The 21337-nt window shown below is 30.8% G+C and overlaps 1 protein-coding gene and 1 pseudogene across 1 annotated transcript; both read right to left on the reverse strand.

The window, feature by feature from the left end:
• Window positions 1-18: 18 nt before the first annotated feature.
• On the reverse strand, window positions 19-2274 carry LOC102610346 (serpin-ZX-like; annotated as a pseudogene).
• A 10630-nt stretch (window positions 2275-12904) lies between these two features.
• On the reverse strand, window positions 12905-14940 carry LOC102610028 (guanine nucleotide-binding protein subunit beta-like protein). Its single transcript, XM_006490674.4, has 2 exons — window positions 13970-14940; window positions 12905-13214 (listed from the first exon to the last, which is right to left on the reverse strand). The coding sequence occupies exons 1-2, from the start codon at window positions 14849-14851 to the stop codon at window positions 13113-13115; spliced, it is 984 nt and encodes a 327-aa protein (XP_006490737.1). The 5' UTR covers window positions 14852-14940; the 3' UTR covers window positions 12905-13112.
• Between the last annotated feature and the right edge of the window lie 6397 nt (window positions 14941-21337).

Below are 21337 nucleotides of genomic sequence, written 5' to 3' on the forward strand. Positions count from 1 at the left end.
CCACTGTAGGGCGTGGGCTCTTTGAAAGATTAGCGCGCATTACGGCACATCTACAGTATATCATATTATTAAGGTTTTAAAACTGTTACATTCAACATACTTACACATTTTTCGTTAAGAGTATTAATCAACCAGCAAGAGGATTGAGAACATGACCAATGAACATCACCAATCCAATCATGTCTTCTCTTATAATGAACACGAATGGGTGGTTAGCCACAAAATATATCTTATCATAAAGAGGCATACACATAAGTGCTACACGAACAACAGAAGTAGCTACAGGTTTTGTTCCTCCTTCATTAACTTCTATTAAGCACTTCTGGAAGATACTTGAAATATATAGGTTCTTACCCCCAGGGGAATCCACCATCTCTGCCACACCACTCCTTCACCAAAAAAGGGCAATTCTAGTCCTAGTCCCTCAAGGGCATTGGAAACTTCAATCCCACAAGAAACCTTAAACTTAGGAATCATGAATTCACCAACTTCTACTTTTTGGGATGGAAGATGGCGGTCTAAGAACCTAGATTCAGATCCCATCTTCTCTACTAATATTGGCAGCCCATCTTTCCCATCTAGAAGGGAAAAAGTACATGGAGAAATGGCGCTGATCCTCACCTTGTTTGGAAGAAAGCCGTAGAACTTTGAAACCATTAAAGCACTCACAAACTGCCGCTTCTTGCTAGTCATGAATGGCACTTTAATGGAGCCTCCATTCAGAAGGTGAAAGTCTTAGTCTTTTGTCTTTGATGAATCAAATGTTTCATTCCAAGCTCCTTTGAAGTACAGTTCATTTGCAAAGATGAGTTTGGTTGAAATGTCAACTGAACCAGGAGGAAGAACTTCTTTAATAAGGCCATTGGTCTCCTTCTCAGCCCACATGTTCACTTCTCTATATACTTCAGCAGCCTTTTAAATATGGCATCAACAGAAAAAACAGAAAATGAGCACATTCGTCATACCAATGCCCAAACAACGAGGCGGAACTAGCATGTAGCACATCATTCAGGCAACTAAATGAACACTACAAGCAAAGTAAAGCACCGGCAAAGCAAAGCTCAAAAGGTACCTGTTGAAATTTTAACAAATTCACTCTATTTCACTCTATCCTACATAAATTCATGATTCTGTAACGCCATTCTGACAAGATTAATTATGAATCATGTGCTCCAAAATAAATAAATAAAACTAGGCCATAAATAGTATTGTATTCATATCCAAGTTCAATGATAAGGGCAAATTCCAAACAATGCATACCACAATCAGTTAAATTCAGTTTTGAAGAAAATTGAGCAAAAACTGAGGACCCAAAACAACTTTCATGCTAGAAAAATCTACTGGCCTAAGGTCATGCCGCAAGCTAAATGCATAAGAAAGCTAAATGTACAAACTAAATTTTCTAAGCCAAAGAAGATGGTCATGAGCAATTCTCCAATTTGATCAATAAAACAAGCTACAACATTGCTTTCTAGCTACTCAGATCCTTGCACAGTTTATTTTCTAGCTACTCATTTCCATTTCAACAGGACATGATGGTTGCAACCATTCGTCCGGAATAAAGTATCAGCAAACAACAGAATACATGTCCAATCACTAGTAGAGACGTAAAAGCAATTAAGGGTATCCCATTGCTTATTGCTAAAACTAACATTATGTCTTTATAATGATCCACAATCTACTAAAACGCAACGTACTAACTTAAAACAATTGATAGCCGATGTCATCTACTTCAATTAAATTTAAGACCTTCATCAGTAACGGTAGTGTCCTAATAGGGAATTTTTACCTTGGTTTGGAAATCGACTTGATTAGAAGCAGCCTTGTAGATATTGTCCACAATCTGTTTGAAAGTATTCCCGAGAGAAAGTGACTGATCAATCCGAACACCATTGGCTGCGGATAAGCGGGACCCGCCGCTCGGGCTTCCGTCGGCAAAAACAACTGCGACGAGTTCGGCGGCGAAGGTGTTGAGTTGGTCGTCGGATTTGGACTTGAGAAAAGAGAGCAACTGGTCGAGGGTGGGGCCCTTGGATCCAGCAGTGATCAGGCTCAGTAACTCGCGGGTCGATGAAGGCGGGAGGAAGAGGTTCGAGTCTTTAGCTTCGGTGAGGGCAACGTGCTTTGTTAGAGACAAACCGACGTCGGTTTGGTTGCTGATTGATTCGCGTACGTCCATGCTCTGCCAACTATACTCTCTCTGCAAACAAAGAAAAGGAGGACTGACAAGAGTCAACCTACCATGCAGCGCTGTATCTCATACAGCGCATGCATGCAACCGGTACAACCAGTTTTTAACCGGATAATATAATGAAAATTATATTTTTATTTATTTTTAATGTGAAAAAATTATGAAAAAAAAAGAATAAAATTTTAATTAAATGAGGAAAAAGATTGTAATAATTTAAAATTTAAAAATAGTATAAAAAATATAACATATCACAAAATGGTTATATTCCTACTTATTTTGTAACATTCCAATATTTATAATGCATATTTTAAGTTTACTTTTCAAATTCTTATTTCTAGTAATGATTTATCTAAATTTTTGTAAGTTGTTTCAACTCATTTTCCCACTAGCTTTTGGTTCTATATTTCCACTCTTTTCATCAACTTCCAGCTTTTTGGATAGATATTTCAAGTTTATTTTTATATTTCTACAATTTGTTAAACTTTATCTAGTTTTTGGTAAATTATTTCAATTTATTTTTCCACCACTTTTTGGTTCTATATTCCTACTCGTTTTATTGAATTCCAACATTTTGTTTAGAAATTTCAAGTTTAATTTTTAGATCTCTATTTTCTGTTAAAATTTATCAAAATCTAGTTAAGTTATTTCAACTTTTGGGTTAACTTCTTCTACTCTTGTTTCCACTACTTTTTGGTTCTTTATTTCAATTCTTTTAATTGATTTATAATATTTTGGTTAAATATTTCAAGTTCATTTTATAGATCTCAACTTATTGTTAAACTTTATCATATTCTTGCTAAGTTCTTCGAACTTTTAGGTTATACTCCCCAACTCTTGTTTCCACCATTTTTTTTGTTCTATATTTCTACTCTTTTCATTTAATTTAAGTATTTTTCGTGAATGTTTCAAGTTTATTTTTTTATCCCTACTTATTATTGGATTTATCATATTTTTTGTAACTCTTTCCGAATTTTAAGTTAACCTCTTCAACTCTTTTTCCACCACTTTTTGGTTCTATATTGCTACTCTTTTTATTGAATTCCAACATTTTGTTTGGAAATTTTAAGTTCAATTTATAGATTCCCACTTTCAATTAAAATTTATCAAATTCTTAGTAAGTTGTTTCAATTTATTTTCCACCAGTTATTCGTTCTATATTTCCACTCTTCTTACTGAATTCTAAATTTTTAGGTTGATATTTCAAGTTTATTTTTTATATCTCTATATCCTGTTAGACTTTATCTAGTTATCGTTAAGTTGTTCCAACTTATTTTTCCACCACTTTGTGGTCAATATTTCTGCTCTTTTTATTGAATTTCAAATTTTGGGTAAATATGTCAAATTTACTTTTTAGATCCCTACTTCGCGTTGGAATTTATCAAATCCTTATTAAGTTATTTCAACTTTTGGGTAACTTCTTCCACTCTTGTTCTCACTACTTTTTGTTTTTGTATTCCAATTCTTTTAATTAATTTCTAATATTTTGGTTAAATATTTCAAGTTCATTTTATAGATCTCAACTTATTGTTAAACTTTATCATATTCTTGTTAAGTTCTTCGAACTTTTAGGTTATACTCCTCAACTCTTATTTCCACCATTTTTTTTGTTCTATATTTCTACTCTTTTAATTTAATTTAAGTATTTTTTGTGAATATTTCAAGTTTATTTTTTTATCCCTAATTATTGTTGGATTTATCATATTCTTGGTAACTCTTTCCGAATTTTAGGTTAACCTCTTCAACTCTTTTTTCCACCACTTTTGGGTTCTATATTCCTATGCTTTTTATTGAATTCCCAATTTTTGTTTGGAAATTTCAAGTTTAATTTTTAGATCCCTACTTTCCGTTAAAATTTATCAAATTCTTGGTAAGTTATTTCAATTTATTTTTCCACCAGTTATTTGTTCTATATTTCCACTCTTCTTATTAAATTCCAAATTTTTAGGTTAACATTTCAAGTTTATTTTTTATATCTTTATATCCTGTTAGACTTTATCTAGTTATCGCTAAGTTGTTCCAACTTATTTTTTCACCACTTTTTGGTTCAATATTTCTACTCCTTTTATTAAATTTCAAATTTTGGGTAAATATGTCAAATTTACATTTCAGATCCCTACTTCGCGTTTGAATTTATCAAATTCATGGTAAGTTATTTCAACTTTTAGGTTAACTTCTTCTACTCTTGTTCCCACTTCTTTTTGGTTCTGTATTCCAACTCTTTTCATTGATTTCTAACATTTTACTTAGATATTTCAAGTTCATTTTCTAGATCTTGACTTATTATTAAACTTTATCATATTTTTGTTAAGTTCTTCAAACTTTTAAGTTATGCTCCTCAACTCTTGTTAAACTCTGATAATGGTTTTATGTTCCTATTATTTTTATTATATTCCAACACTACCAGTACATGTTTCAGGTCCTTTTTTTACTAATAATAAATTACTTGTTGAAAATAACAATAATATCAATAAGGCAAATTATGGTTGACCCCTTACTATTTTAACAAATATCAATTTACCACATAATACTAAGAATTTTTTTTATTGCAACCCTTCATCATTTTCAACATTTTGAGTCCATAATCTAAGTCCTTTTTTTTCATCTTCATTACTTCATGCAATCTTTTGAATTTGATTGTATGTATACTTGAGCTTTTAATTTTTATACATATCTATTCTCATTGTAATCATTTTAATTAATAGCGTTTAATTATATTAAAAATAAATCTATGCATTTATTTTCATCTTTCTCTTTACTTTTCAAATTAATTGCTTTAGTTTTTCATAACGTCAACGGTAAATAAATAAATAACAAGTAAGAAGGATTGCAATTGCTATGCTTCTAAAGCTATGATGATATAAGTTAAGTTACAAAAATACTTTAATTTACCAGATTAAAGCTTAGTTAATCTATTTTAGTTGAACATCTCTATTTTTTTTTGTTCTGTGTGCTTGTTGGATATTACTACAGTTATTATTATTAATATCATATCTTGTGGGATTTATAATTAAACATAATAAGAATGTACATATGTCCTACGCTATTTTTGCACTCTTTTAGATTATTAAGATATCATTAACATTTTGATTATGCAATTGATTTTTGCAAGTTACAAAACTTTAAGTGTTGAAATATCATTTTTTGGTTGAAATCATTACTCAACACCTCGCGAGATTCGATCATGAGTTTCATCATCTATATTTGAAATTTTGACCTTTGTTCACATTTATGCTCATTTATCACTTAAATAATTATAATTTGTTAACATCATTTTTGTTTCAACGAGTATCACCCTCTTGTAAATAATTTTTCAAATTTTCAGGACTTAATTAAAATAATTTTTCAATGTTTAATATGACTAATGTATGGCATTATGAAAATATAACGATATAGTAACAACATTTATGATTAAGATCTAGGCGTGTTTAATTTTTTTTTTAAATGGTTCATTGGTATTTGTTTGTAAATGAAATTATAATGCACTATTAATTTATCCAGTGCTCTAAAAAGTAAAGGAAATCAAAATTTCCATTCATCTAAACATGTTTTAAAATTTTTTTACATCAAATAAAACCAATACAAAACTAAATCAATTTACAGCTTCTGAAAGCTAGACTTCAAATGCTGCTATATTTCAAGAGTCTCTACATACAAAAAAAGAAAATAATAATAAATAAATAAATGATATTAGAAAACAAGGTTGGGAAAAATAAATAATATTTAGAATTTCCAATGCATGTCCTAACTTCTTGGGTAGGATCAAATAAGTTTTATTTTCAATAGGAAAAAAATCAGCATACTTGTTCTATGCAACCTTTATGTCAATTTCAGTTTAATGACAAAGTTATCTTTGGAAGATAAATGGAGAATACATCTACAATGAACAAGAACAAACTTGATTGCATTAATATAAATCATCAAATAACATCATCTAATATTAATAGCCCTTTTATCATTTGTATCAGAAACTGCACATTGGTGAGCTTACTATAGAACAATAAGCATAAACCAAAATCTTAACATGTTTACAAATAATGATAGAGGACAGTAGAATTAAAAAAAAACAGCAGATTGCATATCATACCTTCAAGGAGAGCTCGAAATCAACCTCACCTTATAGGACACTGCAATAGTCTTGAATAGGGTCGCGCATTTCAATTTTTTGTTGGTGTTTTCAATTTTCAGTTCAGATTACAACCAGTTTGGGTTCAAGAATTCAACCCAAAGGGGTTGAAAAGTTATTTCAGTTTGGTTTGGTTTCAAAGTCAGTGTGGTTTGGTTTCGATTCGTAGTTTTTCGGGTCGGTTTGGGTTATAAAGCGGTTTGGATTTCTAATTCAGGTCAGGTCACTGATTTGTATTGGAGCAAATATTGTCAAAAATGAACTGAAAACAACAAATGATGAAATATTTGGTTTACTAAAACAACAAATTCAAAATATTCAATTATAAATTACAACGATAAACAATACCAAAGGAAACAACTTCAAACCTGAAAACTCTTTTTCTGGCTCGATTTTGGATACATCTTGGATGCCTTCTACTACTTTTGAAGGTCGTTATGTTTTCCTTTGGGTTCATAGTCTCCGTCATTCCTTTCCCTCATGAAGAATTCTGTGGAAAATACATAACAAGATTCGTAAATAAATCTTTTGGGGGGCAAACAAACGTTTAACAATTATCTTTTATAAAAGGATTTAAAACCACAATACCAAGCTGACACAACTTCGCATTGGCCAAAAAAAGAAACGATATTCAGAATTATGAACTAGCAAGTTTTCAAAAGTTCATTTTAAATCCAAATGTTAAGATTTAAAAAATTCAGGTCGATTCCATTCCATCATCAGCTTTAAACACTTGGCTCTACCAAATAGAATTAAATAGATTATACAGAACAATGCTCCCTTAGCCCCATACTAAAGCCAGGAAAAACAAGCTCATGACTCAAATTTACATTGGCCTGCATGTACTGTAGTATATTACTTGGTGCCAAAATCTATATAAAAATAGTTCATATAATTTTTAAAAAATAAAATAAATCATCGAACTTCGCTATGTTCACACTCTAGATAGAGAACTGATAACTTATTTTGCATTTACATATATAGCAAAAAACAAATAAATAAAGGTTTTCCTACCTGGCTTTGGTTTCTTTCTGGGCTTTTTGTAGCTCTTCATCTTGTTGCAATCCCTGCCCATGTTTTTAATTATGGTTAGAGAATAATACAATTTCAAATAATAAAATTCTTATTTTTACACCTATAAATAGAGAAATTAAAAATCCACTTGCTTGGCTAAGAATTCCTCGAGTTTGTGGCTTTAGAAAATTGGGAATTTGGGAATTAGGTTTGGGGATTCGGCTTTCACTGTTTTTGTCTTCTTTTTTTATAAGTTATACCCGATCGGTTTTAATGAATTTGATCCCCAACCTTCTCCGTGCTTTGGCAGCGGAAGAGATAATGACTCTTTCAAACGGTCAACGACGGCCTCTGATTGAAATCCACCACTTGATTCGGCTCGCAGGTCTAGGATTTGCATACAGAGAAAGTGAGATGCGGTGACGACTAGTGGTTGATGGAAAGGACCGTAACGGGCATAGGATGAAGACGGTGATGACTGCTTGTTTGCTAGCTTGTGAGGGTTTGACGTGAGTGAGTGTGTTTGACGATTTGAGAAGAGCGGCTAGGGTTTCCAAAACAAAAATGTCACAATGTGAGTATTTATATTTTCGGTAGAAATTAGAAAAAAATGTGAAAGTTTTCAAATTAATAAAAAGGATAACAAAAGAGTGATGATGTATGACAAAACTTCCACGGATAAATTTGTTGTGACCATTCAAAATCTAAAAATTTGTAATTTCTAAATAATATTTTCATTGAGGCAGTAGTTTTACCTGCCAAGATGAAAATTTTCTATGTATAAATTTTACATAAAAAAGATTTATTTTAAACTTTTGTGCTAATATAAAATTAATTTTCTACAAATATATTGATAATTTAATATAGATGAGATATATTACTTTGTAAGTATATTAATAATCACGTTGTGGGTACTAATTAATGCAGTTGTAAATCATTTGAATTAAAAACAAAATAGTTGATGTTTGAATCCATGGGAGTAAATTTAGTTGTTATTAAGCTAAATTAGCCACTTAGGCTTTAGCCCAGTGGTGAACCATTGACCTTATGGTGCGTTTACGTCATGGAATGAGAATGTGGTAGAATAGGAATGGGCTGGGAATGAGAATGAGCTAGAATGAGAATGAGCTGAAATGAGAATGAAATTTTAATGTTTACTCGGCAAAAACAAATGGGAATGAGAATGTGCTGAAATGTCATTGATGTATTTACTTGACAAAATAAATGGGAATGAGGAATGGGAATGAAAATTAATTTACCAAAATACCCATAGTATTAATAATTAATTTATCATTATTAACAATATTATCATTATTGTTGTTATTATTACTATTATTATTATTATTAAAAATAATATTAACAATAATTAATAATAACCAAAATAATAAAGTCAATAAAATTTAATAGTAATAATAATAATATTATTATTATTATTAAATTTTATTAACTTTATTATTTTAGTTATTATTAATTATTGTTAATATTATTTTTAATAATATTATCATTATTAACATTTTTTATTATTAAATTTTATTGACTTTATTATTTTAGCTATTATTAATTATTGTTATTATTATTTTATTAATATTATCATTTATTATTATTATTATTATTAAATTTTATTAACTTTATTATTTTAATTATTATTAATTATTGTTAATATTATTTTAATTAATATTATCATTATTAACATTTATTATTATTTTTTAATTAATATCATTTTTATATCTAGATAATGAAAATTAGATTATTATTACTATTAAATTTTATTAAATTTATTATTTTAGTTATTATTATTTTTATCATTATTTTTATTGTTAATAATGATAATATTAATAATAAAAATAAAAATAATTAATAATAACTAAAATAATAAAGTTAATAAAATTTATTAATAATAATAATTATTATTATTAATGACATTTAAAATAATAATAAAAATTTTGATAAATTAAAATAATAAAATTAATTGTGATTTGAATGAGGGTAATTTAGAAAATATGAAAAAATTAAAGGAATACAAAAGTAAACATATATTTCATTCACATTCCCTCATTTTCATTCACAACCCCCGGGAATGGGATTCTCATTCCTTATTCCTAAATTGTGTGGGACCCACACATTTTATTCTTATTCCCAAATTACATTTTGCCAAGTAAATATAGGTTTCATTCTTATTCCTTCATTCTCATTCCTCATTCCATGAAATAAACACACCATTAAAGTAAAACATGACTATGAGGGCAATAGTTTGAGTCCCCATAGACTCAAACTCCCTTAATTAAACATAATTATATGGAGATTATTTACAAAGTTTTTCTCCCTTACGAAATACGAGTGGAGTGGAGACACTCCTCCTCCGTAAAGGTTATTTGTCTGGGCACTTATTTCATAGAATTTAAAATGTAATAATATAAGTCTCAGTTTGTATATCTAATTGTAAATATCAGTGTAATAATTTGTTATTATAACAGTTGTAAATATATGTGTAATACAATAACATGATGCTTAATCAGTTAAAAAAAACTAAATTGAAAAAATTATATTCAAATTCAATTGCTTTTACCACTAGAATAAAAGTATATAAATTAAATTTAGCAAGAATTACAATGAAAACATATTTCATGCGGCAAAGATTATAACAAGCTTAAGACGTATAAATAAAAATGAATTTAAAAGACTATATTTCTCCCCAATGGCATAAAATGTTTTAAAAGTAAATTTAGTAAAACATACTGCTTACTATGAAAATGAATTTCTATTTTTCATATTTTTAAATTATTTATTTATTTTTTAGTTGTGATATAAATTAACTTAATTTCAAAAAAATATAGATATAAATGTAAGATTGAACATATTTTATAATACTTGCACATCATTTAGTAGACAAATCATGTACCCATATAGTGAGTGCAATGTTACTCAAATAATTTAATTTAATTTAGAAATATAATTGTCATGCTTAAATTATATAACTGTAAGTATAACATAATACAACATTATTCAATATTAGTTGCATTCAAATTGTAATTATCCATGTTATGTATCATTATGAATTTGATTAATACTTAACAAAAAAATTATTATAGCAAAAAGGATTAAATAAAATAATTAATCTCACTTAAGATAGTATGGATTAATTTGCACAAGAGATTGATTATGAGTTTTATTTAAAAATATCAAATATTAGATGCTTTATATTTTTGTAATATATGAATATTTTTTTTAGAGGGTATACATAAAACATACTAATATTGGCCACTAATAATAACAACAACAACATTTGAGGGGTAACTACGATGTTTGGAATGATAATTATTTGATAGTTGGATAAATATTGTCCTCATTTTAGTAGGTAGGAATTCAAGTCCCCGAATGTGTATTGTGAGATCCTGGAATTGATTTCTTCTAAATATGTAGAAATAAATCGATTTCGTTATATGTTTAGATACTCGGATTCTAATGTAATTAAAAGTTGATAAAATTATTTTGATAGTTTTGTAAGCAAAATATCATTACATTTATTACATAATATTAAAAATAGTGCAATTAATAAATTAAAAATTGTTTAATTAATATATAATTATTTCCATTTATTATATTTAAATAGTATTCTCATTAGTACATAAGTTACATTTTTTAAAGCTAAATATCATTAAATTTATAATGTAATATTAAGAAAAATAATATAATTATTTTTATTTAAATATATTAGTCCAATTAATTTTATTTAATTATGTTTCTTTTAGGTTATAAGTTAAATATATTAACTATATTTTCCATGAATCAAAAGAAAAAGGAAGTATTTTTTTGGTGTAAAGTTGAGGGGGTCTTTGATAATTTACTAGTTATGAATTGATTATCTTAATATTTCCTAAAACGAGGGAGCTGTATGATAGTTTTTTTTAACCGATTAAAAGGAGGGTATCGGTGGCCGGTTACATCCGCATTATTAAAAAAATAATAAAGGCAGCTGCATGACATGCAGCGCCGCATTACAGCCCGACCCTGTAAGTAAAATGCAGAAACGGGGTCAAAGAATGCGATTTTTATAACGACGTCTTATTTTGGTGACGTGGACTTCGAAAGGACGGTTCCCGCGGAAGAGAGACTACACGTGTACAAGTATTTTGTTGGCTTCTGATATCTTCGTGTTAAAAGAGCTTTGAGTAGGAACTGTAAGTGAACAAGGGTCTGCCTCAGCCATTGCGACTGCAAAATGTAGCTCATATAACTGCTGGAACATTAGGGGCCAGAGTTGCAACCTGTATGCTTTTACACGGTCGATAATTGCAGTCATGAAGGTGTATAGGGTGCGTTTAAATTGAGATTGGATAATTGTAACTTAAAAGCTACAACAGTAAAATATTTAGTAAATATTAGTTGGTGTAATTTAAAAATTATATTGATATAATTTTTTACTTGTATAATAGATAATATATAGTATCTTTAATAATTTTATCAAAATTATTAATTAAAATTTATATTTACTATATATTATTAATTTTTATTTTATAGTTATAACTTTTTTTTCCACAACAACTGTAGCTTAAAAGTTATAACACCTCAATTTCAAACGCACACTTAAGATAGAAATGATGTCATAAAATTTAGGACCAGAAGAAATAGTGGATGGGTTAGAGTTGAACAAAAGAAAGAAAAAAGAAATGGCCAAATGAGTAAAACATCGACCATGAATTTCCACAACAAAACTAAATTGACCGTGGATTTCAATGAACTTGAGGATGTAAATCAAGAAAACAAAAAAATAATAAAAAAAAAAGAGACTAGTTAGGCTGTCCAGTTCGCAAGATTAGAAGTAAAAATCAAATGAAGCATACAAAGAAATGGTGCAGTAGTATAGTCGCCATTCCCCCAAAAGAAACACATTTACATGTACACATATGAATGTATAACAATTCGATTAAAGAAAAAGAAGAAGCCATTAATTTGGGCACAGAAAGTGAGAGTGAAGAAAGAGAGAAACTGACCATGTCCTTTGGAAATTCCCTAGTGGGCAAGACCAGAAGCAAGTTTAAGACAACATTGGTAAGTTTGGGGCCCAAGTATAGTTTAAAGAACCATAAATAAGTAATGATCTGTCAACTTTTGCTGACCTCTCCAAGAAGGTTAGAAGAGTCAATTGAGCAAGTTTGCCGACCAGCAAACCATTGGTTTCCATGGCTCTGCCTCTGCCGTTTCATTTTCACCCCCAACCCCAATCCCAGAACAACATAATCCTCTGTAACTTTGACTTACCATAGGTTTCTGATAATTACGATTCGAACCAATCAGTGAAGCCTTCAATAAGTTGTTCATGGTGTTTGTGTTCCTGTGCTTATGTTTACTATTTAGATAGACTGGATTCGGATATTGACCTTGAGTTCGTAATTAACATATGCTTACAATGCCACAATTTATATAACTCAATGGACAAAAAAATCCAGTGTGTGATAGAAACTGAAAATTCACGGCAGGATGTAAACACAAAATCGTCCCAAACGCGGTTGCTGACCATTGACTCGACTTGGTTGACAAGAAGTAAACTACAGTTTATAATTAAACAAAACCGGATGTAATGTAACACATCTAAAATAATAATAAGCCAAACCAAAACAGCAGAGGCCTCAAAGCCATATAAGATCCAAATAAAGAGAACAAAATATCCTTAAAAACATTTTGAACAAAATCTTAAATCTTAAATAGGTCTGAAACTGCCTACAAAGTCGAGAAACTAGTTTGTAATCGAAAAAGAACAGCAGTTTGCAATTACTCAAGCAGTTTTCAATAACGGCCAATACCCCAGACTCTGATCACACCATCTGTATAACCACTGAACAAGGTGCTTCCATCAGCACTCCAGTTCAAGCTTGTGCAGTAAATGTTCTGCAAAATCGAATTACAGACAATTAGAAAGCAAATAATGATACTTAACTGTTCATGCAGATAAAAAATGTTGAGCTTATCTCCAAAAACTACCATCAAATATCAACATTTCAGATCAACCATTCCAAACAAAAAAGCTTCTGAAAGTAAGTCAAGAAACAAAATACACAGAAAATGGCAACTTTCTACTAAAATATTAATAAAACCAACGATCTATAACACAGTAAATTATTCCAAAGACGGCATGTAAGACATGTAAGGCAGCAATAATTTCCTAGAACAACTTTAAAGTGTTTGATTTTCCTACACAAACACTCAAAAAGTAAAAATTCAAACAAAGATTGCTATACAAAATTAAGTTACTGAACATTTATTATTACATAATTAACAAGTTTGGCTTCAAAACATAACATAAATAACACAAAAGACCAGATCAAAAACCCAAAATACATTTCCAACAATGAAGGTATGCAAACATCTAACAAAACACCACAAACTACAATTTCACATTCCCATGTCGAAAAAAATATGGCAGACAACAGAAAATCATCGAGGATTAGCTTATCACGAACACTCAGATTAATATGCCATATTCTCTTCGAACATTTAACCACCAGCCAATATTGCATTCTCCCAGGTATCAATTTATTTAACAAAATATACACAATCCACAAAGAAAAGACAATATGTTGAAATGCAATTCAACTATGAAGGTATAAACAAAACAAAAATACATTGGTTAAGTATAATTATACCTTCTTTTTTATGGTGGTGGTGGCGGTGGTGGCCTCAGATTTCTCGGCCTCGGTCTTAAGATCAACCTTAAGATCCTCGACAATGCTCTTGCTCTCCAAATCCCAGATCTTTATACTCTGCTCAGTCGCCGCACACAACCAATACCTATTAGGACTGAAGCAGAGCGCGTGAATGACAGCACCAGCGTCGAGCGAGTAGAGTCTTTTTCCCTCAGCCAAATCCCACAACAGAATCACACCATCTTTCCCTCCACTGGCACACAACGAACCATCCGGCGACACTGCGACGGTGTTCACGTATCCAGTGTGCCCGGCAAGAGTAGCCCTAAGCTTGCAGTTGCTCAAATTCCACACTTTGACCGTACGGTCCCACGAGGCGGAAACGATAGTGGGCTGAAGCGTGTTGGGGCTGAACCTAACACAAGAAACCCACTCAGTGTGAGCGTCTCCCTCTTGAATCGTGTACTTGCACTCGCCGAGCGTGTTCCACAACTTGATCGTACGGTCACGAGAGGCCGATACAATCTGACGGTTGTCGATCGAGAAGGCGACGGAGAGAACGTCCTTAGTGTGGCCGACGAACCTGCGGGCGGATTTGCCCTCGGCCAAATCCCAGAGGCGGAGCTCGCCGTCCCAGGAGCCGGAGAGAGCGAACTGGCCGTCCGAGGAGAGGACGACGTCCTGCACGAAGTGAGAGTGGCCGGTCAAACGACGGCGCGCAACGCCGTAGGTCTTTTCCTCCTTAGTGAGGTGCCAGACAATGATGGACTTGTCACGCGAGGCCGTCACGATCATGTCAGAGTTGTCGATTGGGGTGGCGATCGCCGTTACCATGTCGGTGTGGGCGCGCATGGTTCCTTTGAGAACGAGACCTTCAGCCATTTTTCCGATAGCAAATGTACTTTCGGTATTTTTTTTTTCCCCCCTGCTGTTAGGGTTTGTAGAGGCGAGCTAGGACCGAGCAAGATGAAATGCGTGTGCTTATATAGCAAGGACGGGTACTAGGGTTTTGTGAGGGACCGGGAAACTGGATGCAATGGGGTTGCTTAAGTGCGTACACGTTTACTTGGATTTATGATAACAACCGGCTATAGCCCGTTACAAGGGCAAGCCCAAGATTAATTTAAGCCCAATGCATGTCATTGAGCTACATATAGGACTACTGCGCTCCCGCATTCGAGCTCCATGGGCTCTATATGATTCAGTTTTCGGGAAAGTAGTTAGGATAGAATAATAGAAGTTGATATATCTTTCGACATGGAAATTTGTCCCCACTATACCCTAAAAATATAGTATTTGTCTAAATACACTCTTGTACTTCAAAATTTGTCATATATGCCTTTTTTTCATCTACAATTATCAAATTACCTTAACTCGAAATTTAATTTTTCAAAATCATTCACAACTGGGTTACGTACATGACTACAATCGGGTAACTTCATAATTACACGATTGTAGTTTATTATCTTCATATATATACAACTATAGTCGATTATCTTCATAAATACACACATCTCTCACTATATCTTTGTTGTATCTTTTTGTATTTTATTGATCATTTGACACTTGGAAATTATTAGCCATAAATCATTAGCAGTCACTTAAACATCAATTGTTCATCTCTTAATAAATGACTACAGTAGAGTAAAATTATATATGCACGATAACAGTTGAGTAACTTTATAAATATATGACTATAGTGGAGTATCTGAACATAGAACAAAAATTATCTAAAATACTTATTAGAATGATAACACAATCAATATAAGTTGTACTATATCTAGGGATGGCAATTGTACCCGCAAACCCGCCCAAATCCACCCGCCAAAACCCGCCTGTTGCAGGTAATTTTACCTGTTGCGGGCGGGTTTAGTATTATAAATTAAAACCCGCATATGAATGCGGGTGGGTTTGGTATTAACCTTATATCCGGTGGATACCCGCATGGATATCCACCAAACCCGTAATATTTTTTTCAAATATTTTTAATTTAATTTTAATCTAAAAATGTATAAAGAAAATAATGTCATTAATTAAATTACCAAATAGCCAAAGGCTCAAAGTTGTGTATGTGTGTATGTGGCCTATATCCTATTCTAAAGTCATAATTTAAAGAAAACTAAAAGTATTTTCCTTCGAATTAGTATTTGAAAATATTAATCTTAATTATTATTATAGACATTGTGTTGGATGGGTGCTTATGGTGGTGAATGAAATGAATATCTTCTCTTGGAGCTTGTTTTAAATGATAATATGAAATGTAATTATTATTTTTAGATACTAGTTTGTGTTTTTTAAATGGATTTGTGTAATTTATACTTAAATTTGAGAATTTGTGTCGAATTGATGTGGAAATTTTAATTTTTCATTTACATTATTTAAATATAAAATTGAGTATGTTATATGGAATTTGAGGTTATTATTATAAATTTATATATTAAACATTTGTGATTTTAAATACGGAAACCCGTAAAAAATCCGCCGGATACCATTGCGGGTTTGGTAATTGTTAAAACCCGCTGCGGGTGGGTTTTTATAAAAAAATTAAAACCCGCTGCGGGTTGCAGGTGGGTTTGGTAATTTAAATTTTGTGCGGGTTTGGGTTTGGTAATGGCAAACCCGCTGCGGGCGGTGCCCATTGCCATACCTAACTATATCAAACATCAATTCATCAAACAACAGAAGCTTTTATACATAAAACTACATAGGTCTAATACATGTCTAAATCATAAATAAGTTCAAATCATAAATAAGCTTTAAAAGAACACAAGTTGATGCTCAATCATCAAAACTATTAATTTACTCCAAACATTCGGCCCATCTATATTAAACCCCTGGTCACTTCCCTTTGAAAACAACATGAGCCAAACAAATATGTTTTTTCCACCTGTGAAATAAGAAGGTATAAATTTATCAGCTAACTATTACAGATATTAAAGAAATTAAGACAATGAAAAGGACAAGTATATAATATTGAGTGTATTACATGTGCTTTTGTTTTATCCACTGCAGGCTCATTGTCAGACAGTGGAATTGGTGCGCTACAAGTTAGTTGAGTATGTCCTTGAGAACTATCACACTTTTGACGTAAACTCTCTTATCCTTTAAATGTTATCCTAATTTCTTATGGCCAACCTTTATTCATCCAGGTACATTGTCAAGCAATATTTTTCACACTTGTACTAGTAGTTGTGTAAATTCATACATAAACGATAACAATCATGTAACTCGCAAAATTCACGACTACAATCTAGTAAATAGTCAGAGACATATTTCTTCCCAAAAAATATATTTTGTGCACTAACAAAACGCTAGGGTCTCATAATAGTTGGAACATTATATATACTTGTACGATTGTAGTTGTGTAAATTCGTACATATATGACAACAGTCGTGTAACTTACTAAAATACATTATTATAGTCTAGTACACAATCAAAAGATATATTTAGTGAAAAATGTATATTTTTGCACTAATATAATGCTAGGGCTTTATAACAGTTGCAACATTTTACACACTTATACCACTATAGTCACGTAAGTTCATACGTATATGATAGCAGCAGTATATAGTCCAATAATAGTTAGAGGACATATTTAGTGAAAAAAATATATTTTTGGCACAATAAAATGCTAGGGTATCATAATAGTTGCAACATTTTCAACACTCGCACAACTAAAGTCGTGTAAGTTCATACATGACTACAGTCTAGTAAATCGGCAGAGAACATAATTCTTCTCTAAAAAATATATCTTTTGTACTAATAGAACGATATGGTCTCATAACAGCTGGAATTTACATGACTGTGTAAATTCATACACAACAGAAGTCGCGTAGCTTACTAAAATACATGACTATAATCCAATAATTGTCAGAGGACATATTTAGTGCAAAAAATATTTTTTATACTAATAGAATGCTAGGATGTCATAATAAATGGAACACTTTGTACATTTGCATGACTGCAGCCGTGTAAATTCATACATACACAACTGTGGTCATGTAAATTCATACATACACAACTGCAGTCGTGTAAAATGGGTGCAGAACAACATTCAGAACAAAATGAGATTTCAACCAATATAGTTAAAAAATCTGTCACAGAGTTGTGATATGATACAAATATAATGAAAATGTGAGTTGTTTTGTTGTTTACAACAAACCAAATAAAACCCTAAAAATAATATAATGTCAAGAAAATGAATAAATAATATAAAATAAATATAAAGTTTTAAGTACCTCATTCATTGGATGAAAAATGTACCTAGTTGTAAACCAAAATCTCAACACATTGGCTATTCATGAGTGACATTGAGAATATGATTTTTTTATTGTGTGAAGTGAAATGGTATGCGGAGTTAGGAGTGAAATGGTGTGGAAGTAAAAGAGTGTGTGTTGGAGGTGATTTGTATGGTGCTTTATATTTTTCTTTAGAGACATTTGAGACAATACATCACACAAAATGGCATGTTCACATAATTATAAAGCATGGGGTATATTTATTTAAATACCTTATTTTTGGGGTATATTTAATTAAAAACCCCTGATAAGTATATAAGCTAATAGAAATCTCATCTTTAATTGGTACATATTTTTTTTAAGAGTTGGGCTTAAAAATGGTAAAACTATCCGACCCACTTCTTGGTTCAATTCACTTAACCCCATTTTATAAAGATTTTACTCAAATGTAAGGGGGTTAAGGGTCAGGCTAGGGTTAAGGAATCAAGCCTGATAACATTCAAGTCACGGTTAGGGTTTTACTAAAAGTCCTGGACCCGGTCCTTAACCCTTAAATTAATTTTTTAAATTTAAAAATATAACAATTAAAAGTTAAATACACACTATGCATGTGATTACAACTATTGCACTAACATTTGTCTTTATTTTTTATTATTTTAGCATTTTATATTTGATTTATTTACTTATTAATTTAGTTAAATTGTTACATATTTTGTTGTTGTTAAAACTAAATAAAAAAGTAATTTATTAAATTCTTTACAACTAAATTTAATATAAAAAATAGAATAATAGTATTACAATATTATTAATAAAGAATGAAAAATTGGAGTCTTATTCTAAAAAAATCTAAAAATTAAAAAATTAAAAAAAGTATGGCAGGCTTAGATAAAGCCCAAGCCCAATCAAAAACTGATAAGGGTTGGACTGGGTCATACCCTTAGTTTAAAGGTTCGAATTTTTTAAGAATTAAGTCCTTTCTTTTTAATCATAGGTTCACGTTAGGGCTTGGCCAAGTCTTGATAATTCTATTTTCTAAAAAAATTTAAAAAAAATCAGATATTTCACCTCTTCTCTCTCTTTAATTATATATGGGGCTTCCATATTTTTTTTAAAAACATTTTATTGTTCTGCTTGCTTGATTTTATTCTTCAAAATCTTAAACTTCTTGTAAACGATTGCTTTTAACGTCTGTTAAAGTGGCTTCTTCTCTCAATTGATTAGTTTACTCTTCTGACTGAAGTACTCAGGATAACATGCTTGGTTTCGATCTTTTATTTTATCGCCACAATTTTTTTCTTTTCAATTTTATTTTTTCCTGAGTGTTCATGGGTAAAGAAATTGGACATGTTCTTTTATGGGATTACAGTGAGTATACTTTTTTTAATATTGATTACACATTAAATTAGTATATTACACATATATTTAGAACTGCTATTAAGCAAACATTATACGGATATTTACAATTAGATATACATAACTATGACTTATATTGTTACATTAAATCTGTGAAGTACATGTGCAGACAAGTAGCCCTCATATAGGGGGGATGTCTCTGCTCCACTCGCATTTCGCAAGGAAAAAATACTTGCAACTAAACTCCACACAATCATGCATAATACTTAGTTGAGAGAGTTTTGAATCCATGATGACTCGAACCCCTACCCTCACAATCATTCTTAACTGGGAGAGTAGAGGTTTACCACTGGGCCAAAGGCCATTGGCGTGAGTGTACTTATAATGAGTGTTTTTATTTATGCCTCGATGGCTGTATTTAGAGAAGGGGTTTTATTTATAAGAGTAATAGATGGGTGCTCGTAGGAGTAGCAACACTAACGTTTTTGAGTTATGGGCGACATAAACCTAAGGGTAGTCTTATAAGGCTAGTGCATAAGTAGAAGAAAGATAAGCTTTAAGATACCATTACAAGTTCTTGTGCAAACCTTGCAACGAAAATGGATGGTTGGTTTTTTTTTTTTTTTTGTTAAAAAAAAAGATGAATAAATGAGAAAAGAGGGTTGGGCAAGAAGAAAGATATTAAAAAAATACTATTTCCACAGAAAATTCCAATGGATTGTGTGTGCATATCCTATTATCTATTATTCTTAGGTGGAGCAAAATATGTCAAATTTAGTGGACGTGCAAAAAGAAAAAAAACGATTACCCTCAAATTTTCTATTAATTTTTTTATATCAATTACGGTATTTTGAGCCAATAAAATATAGAAAATAGAATTGATAAAGTAATGATGTATTGACTAATGGGAATTAGAATGGGTTGAAATTGAAAAAAACTGAAATAGAAATTAACCGAAATTAGAATAAGGAATAGAAATCAGATTAAATTATTTATTTCAACTGTACAAATCAGAATCAAAATGAGCTAAATTGCTATCGATGTGTTTACTTCGTCTTGAAATCAAAATTGAGATGAATTAGATTGTTACAAGTTAATAAAAAGTTCTTAATTAACTATTGTCATAATTGGACTATTGGCATAACCCCTATTGTCCTCTTAAAACCACTTTTTTAAATATGCCTCATAAAATAATTTGAAATATAGATAACTTGTATTGATACCCTCTTTTATTCCACATATATCCCTACTTCTATTGACGCTCTTTAAACAAACCCCGTTCATGTTATCTCTTTTCTTAATTTCTTTAGCTACATAAACTAAAAATTCTATGTTTTTCATGTTGCTAACGTTAATTGGGCATCTTATAAATAAGATAATAGCTAATATCTTTTCGGAATTGATTGTTTTTATAGTAATTTGTCTATTGTTCAATTTCTCAATGACTTAAAACTCAAAAATAAGAAAAAATTAAAATTTGAATGTCATAAGTACTTCCAAGTCTTACAACAAGTCATGAGATGTTTCCATCTTCATCTATTTCTATTCATGAAAGCCATTTTTCTGGGTTTGGAGTTTTTCCTTACGCATCAAAAGAGGGCACCATTGATAATTTTTTGAGATGATTAAGAACAATGATTAATGGATTTATTTTAAGTAGTGTAAATTAGTTTTGCCACGGATAAAGACTATTCATCAAACTCATCTGCAATTGTAAGTGGGGTCTTCAAATTTTACTTGTGTTGGTATTGCCGTATTGGATGTGGGTATGCAAGGT

This window comes from Citrus sinensis, chromosome 1 (assembly GCF_022201045.2).
Source record: "Citrus sinensis cultivar Valencia sweet orange chromosome 1, DVS_A1.0, whole genome shotgun sequence".
In the NCBI taxonomy this organism is placed as follows: Eukaryota; Viridiplantae; Streptophyta; class Magnoliopsida; order Sapindales; family Rutaceae; genus Citrus; species Citrus sinensis.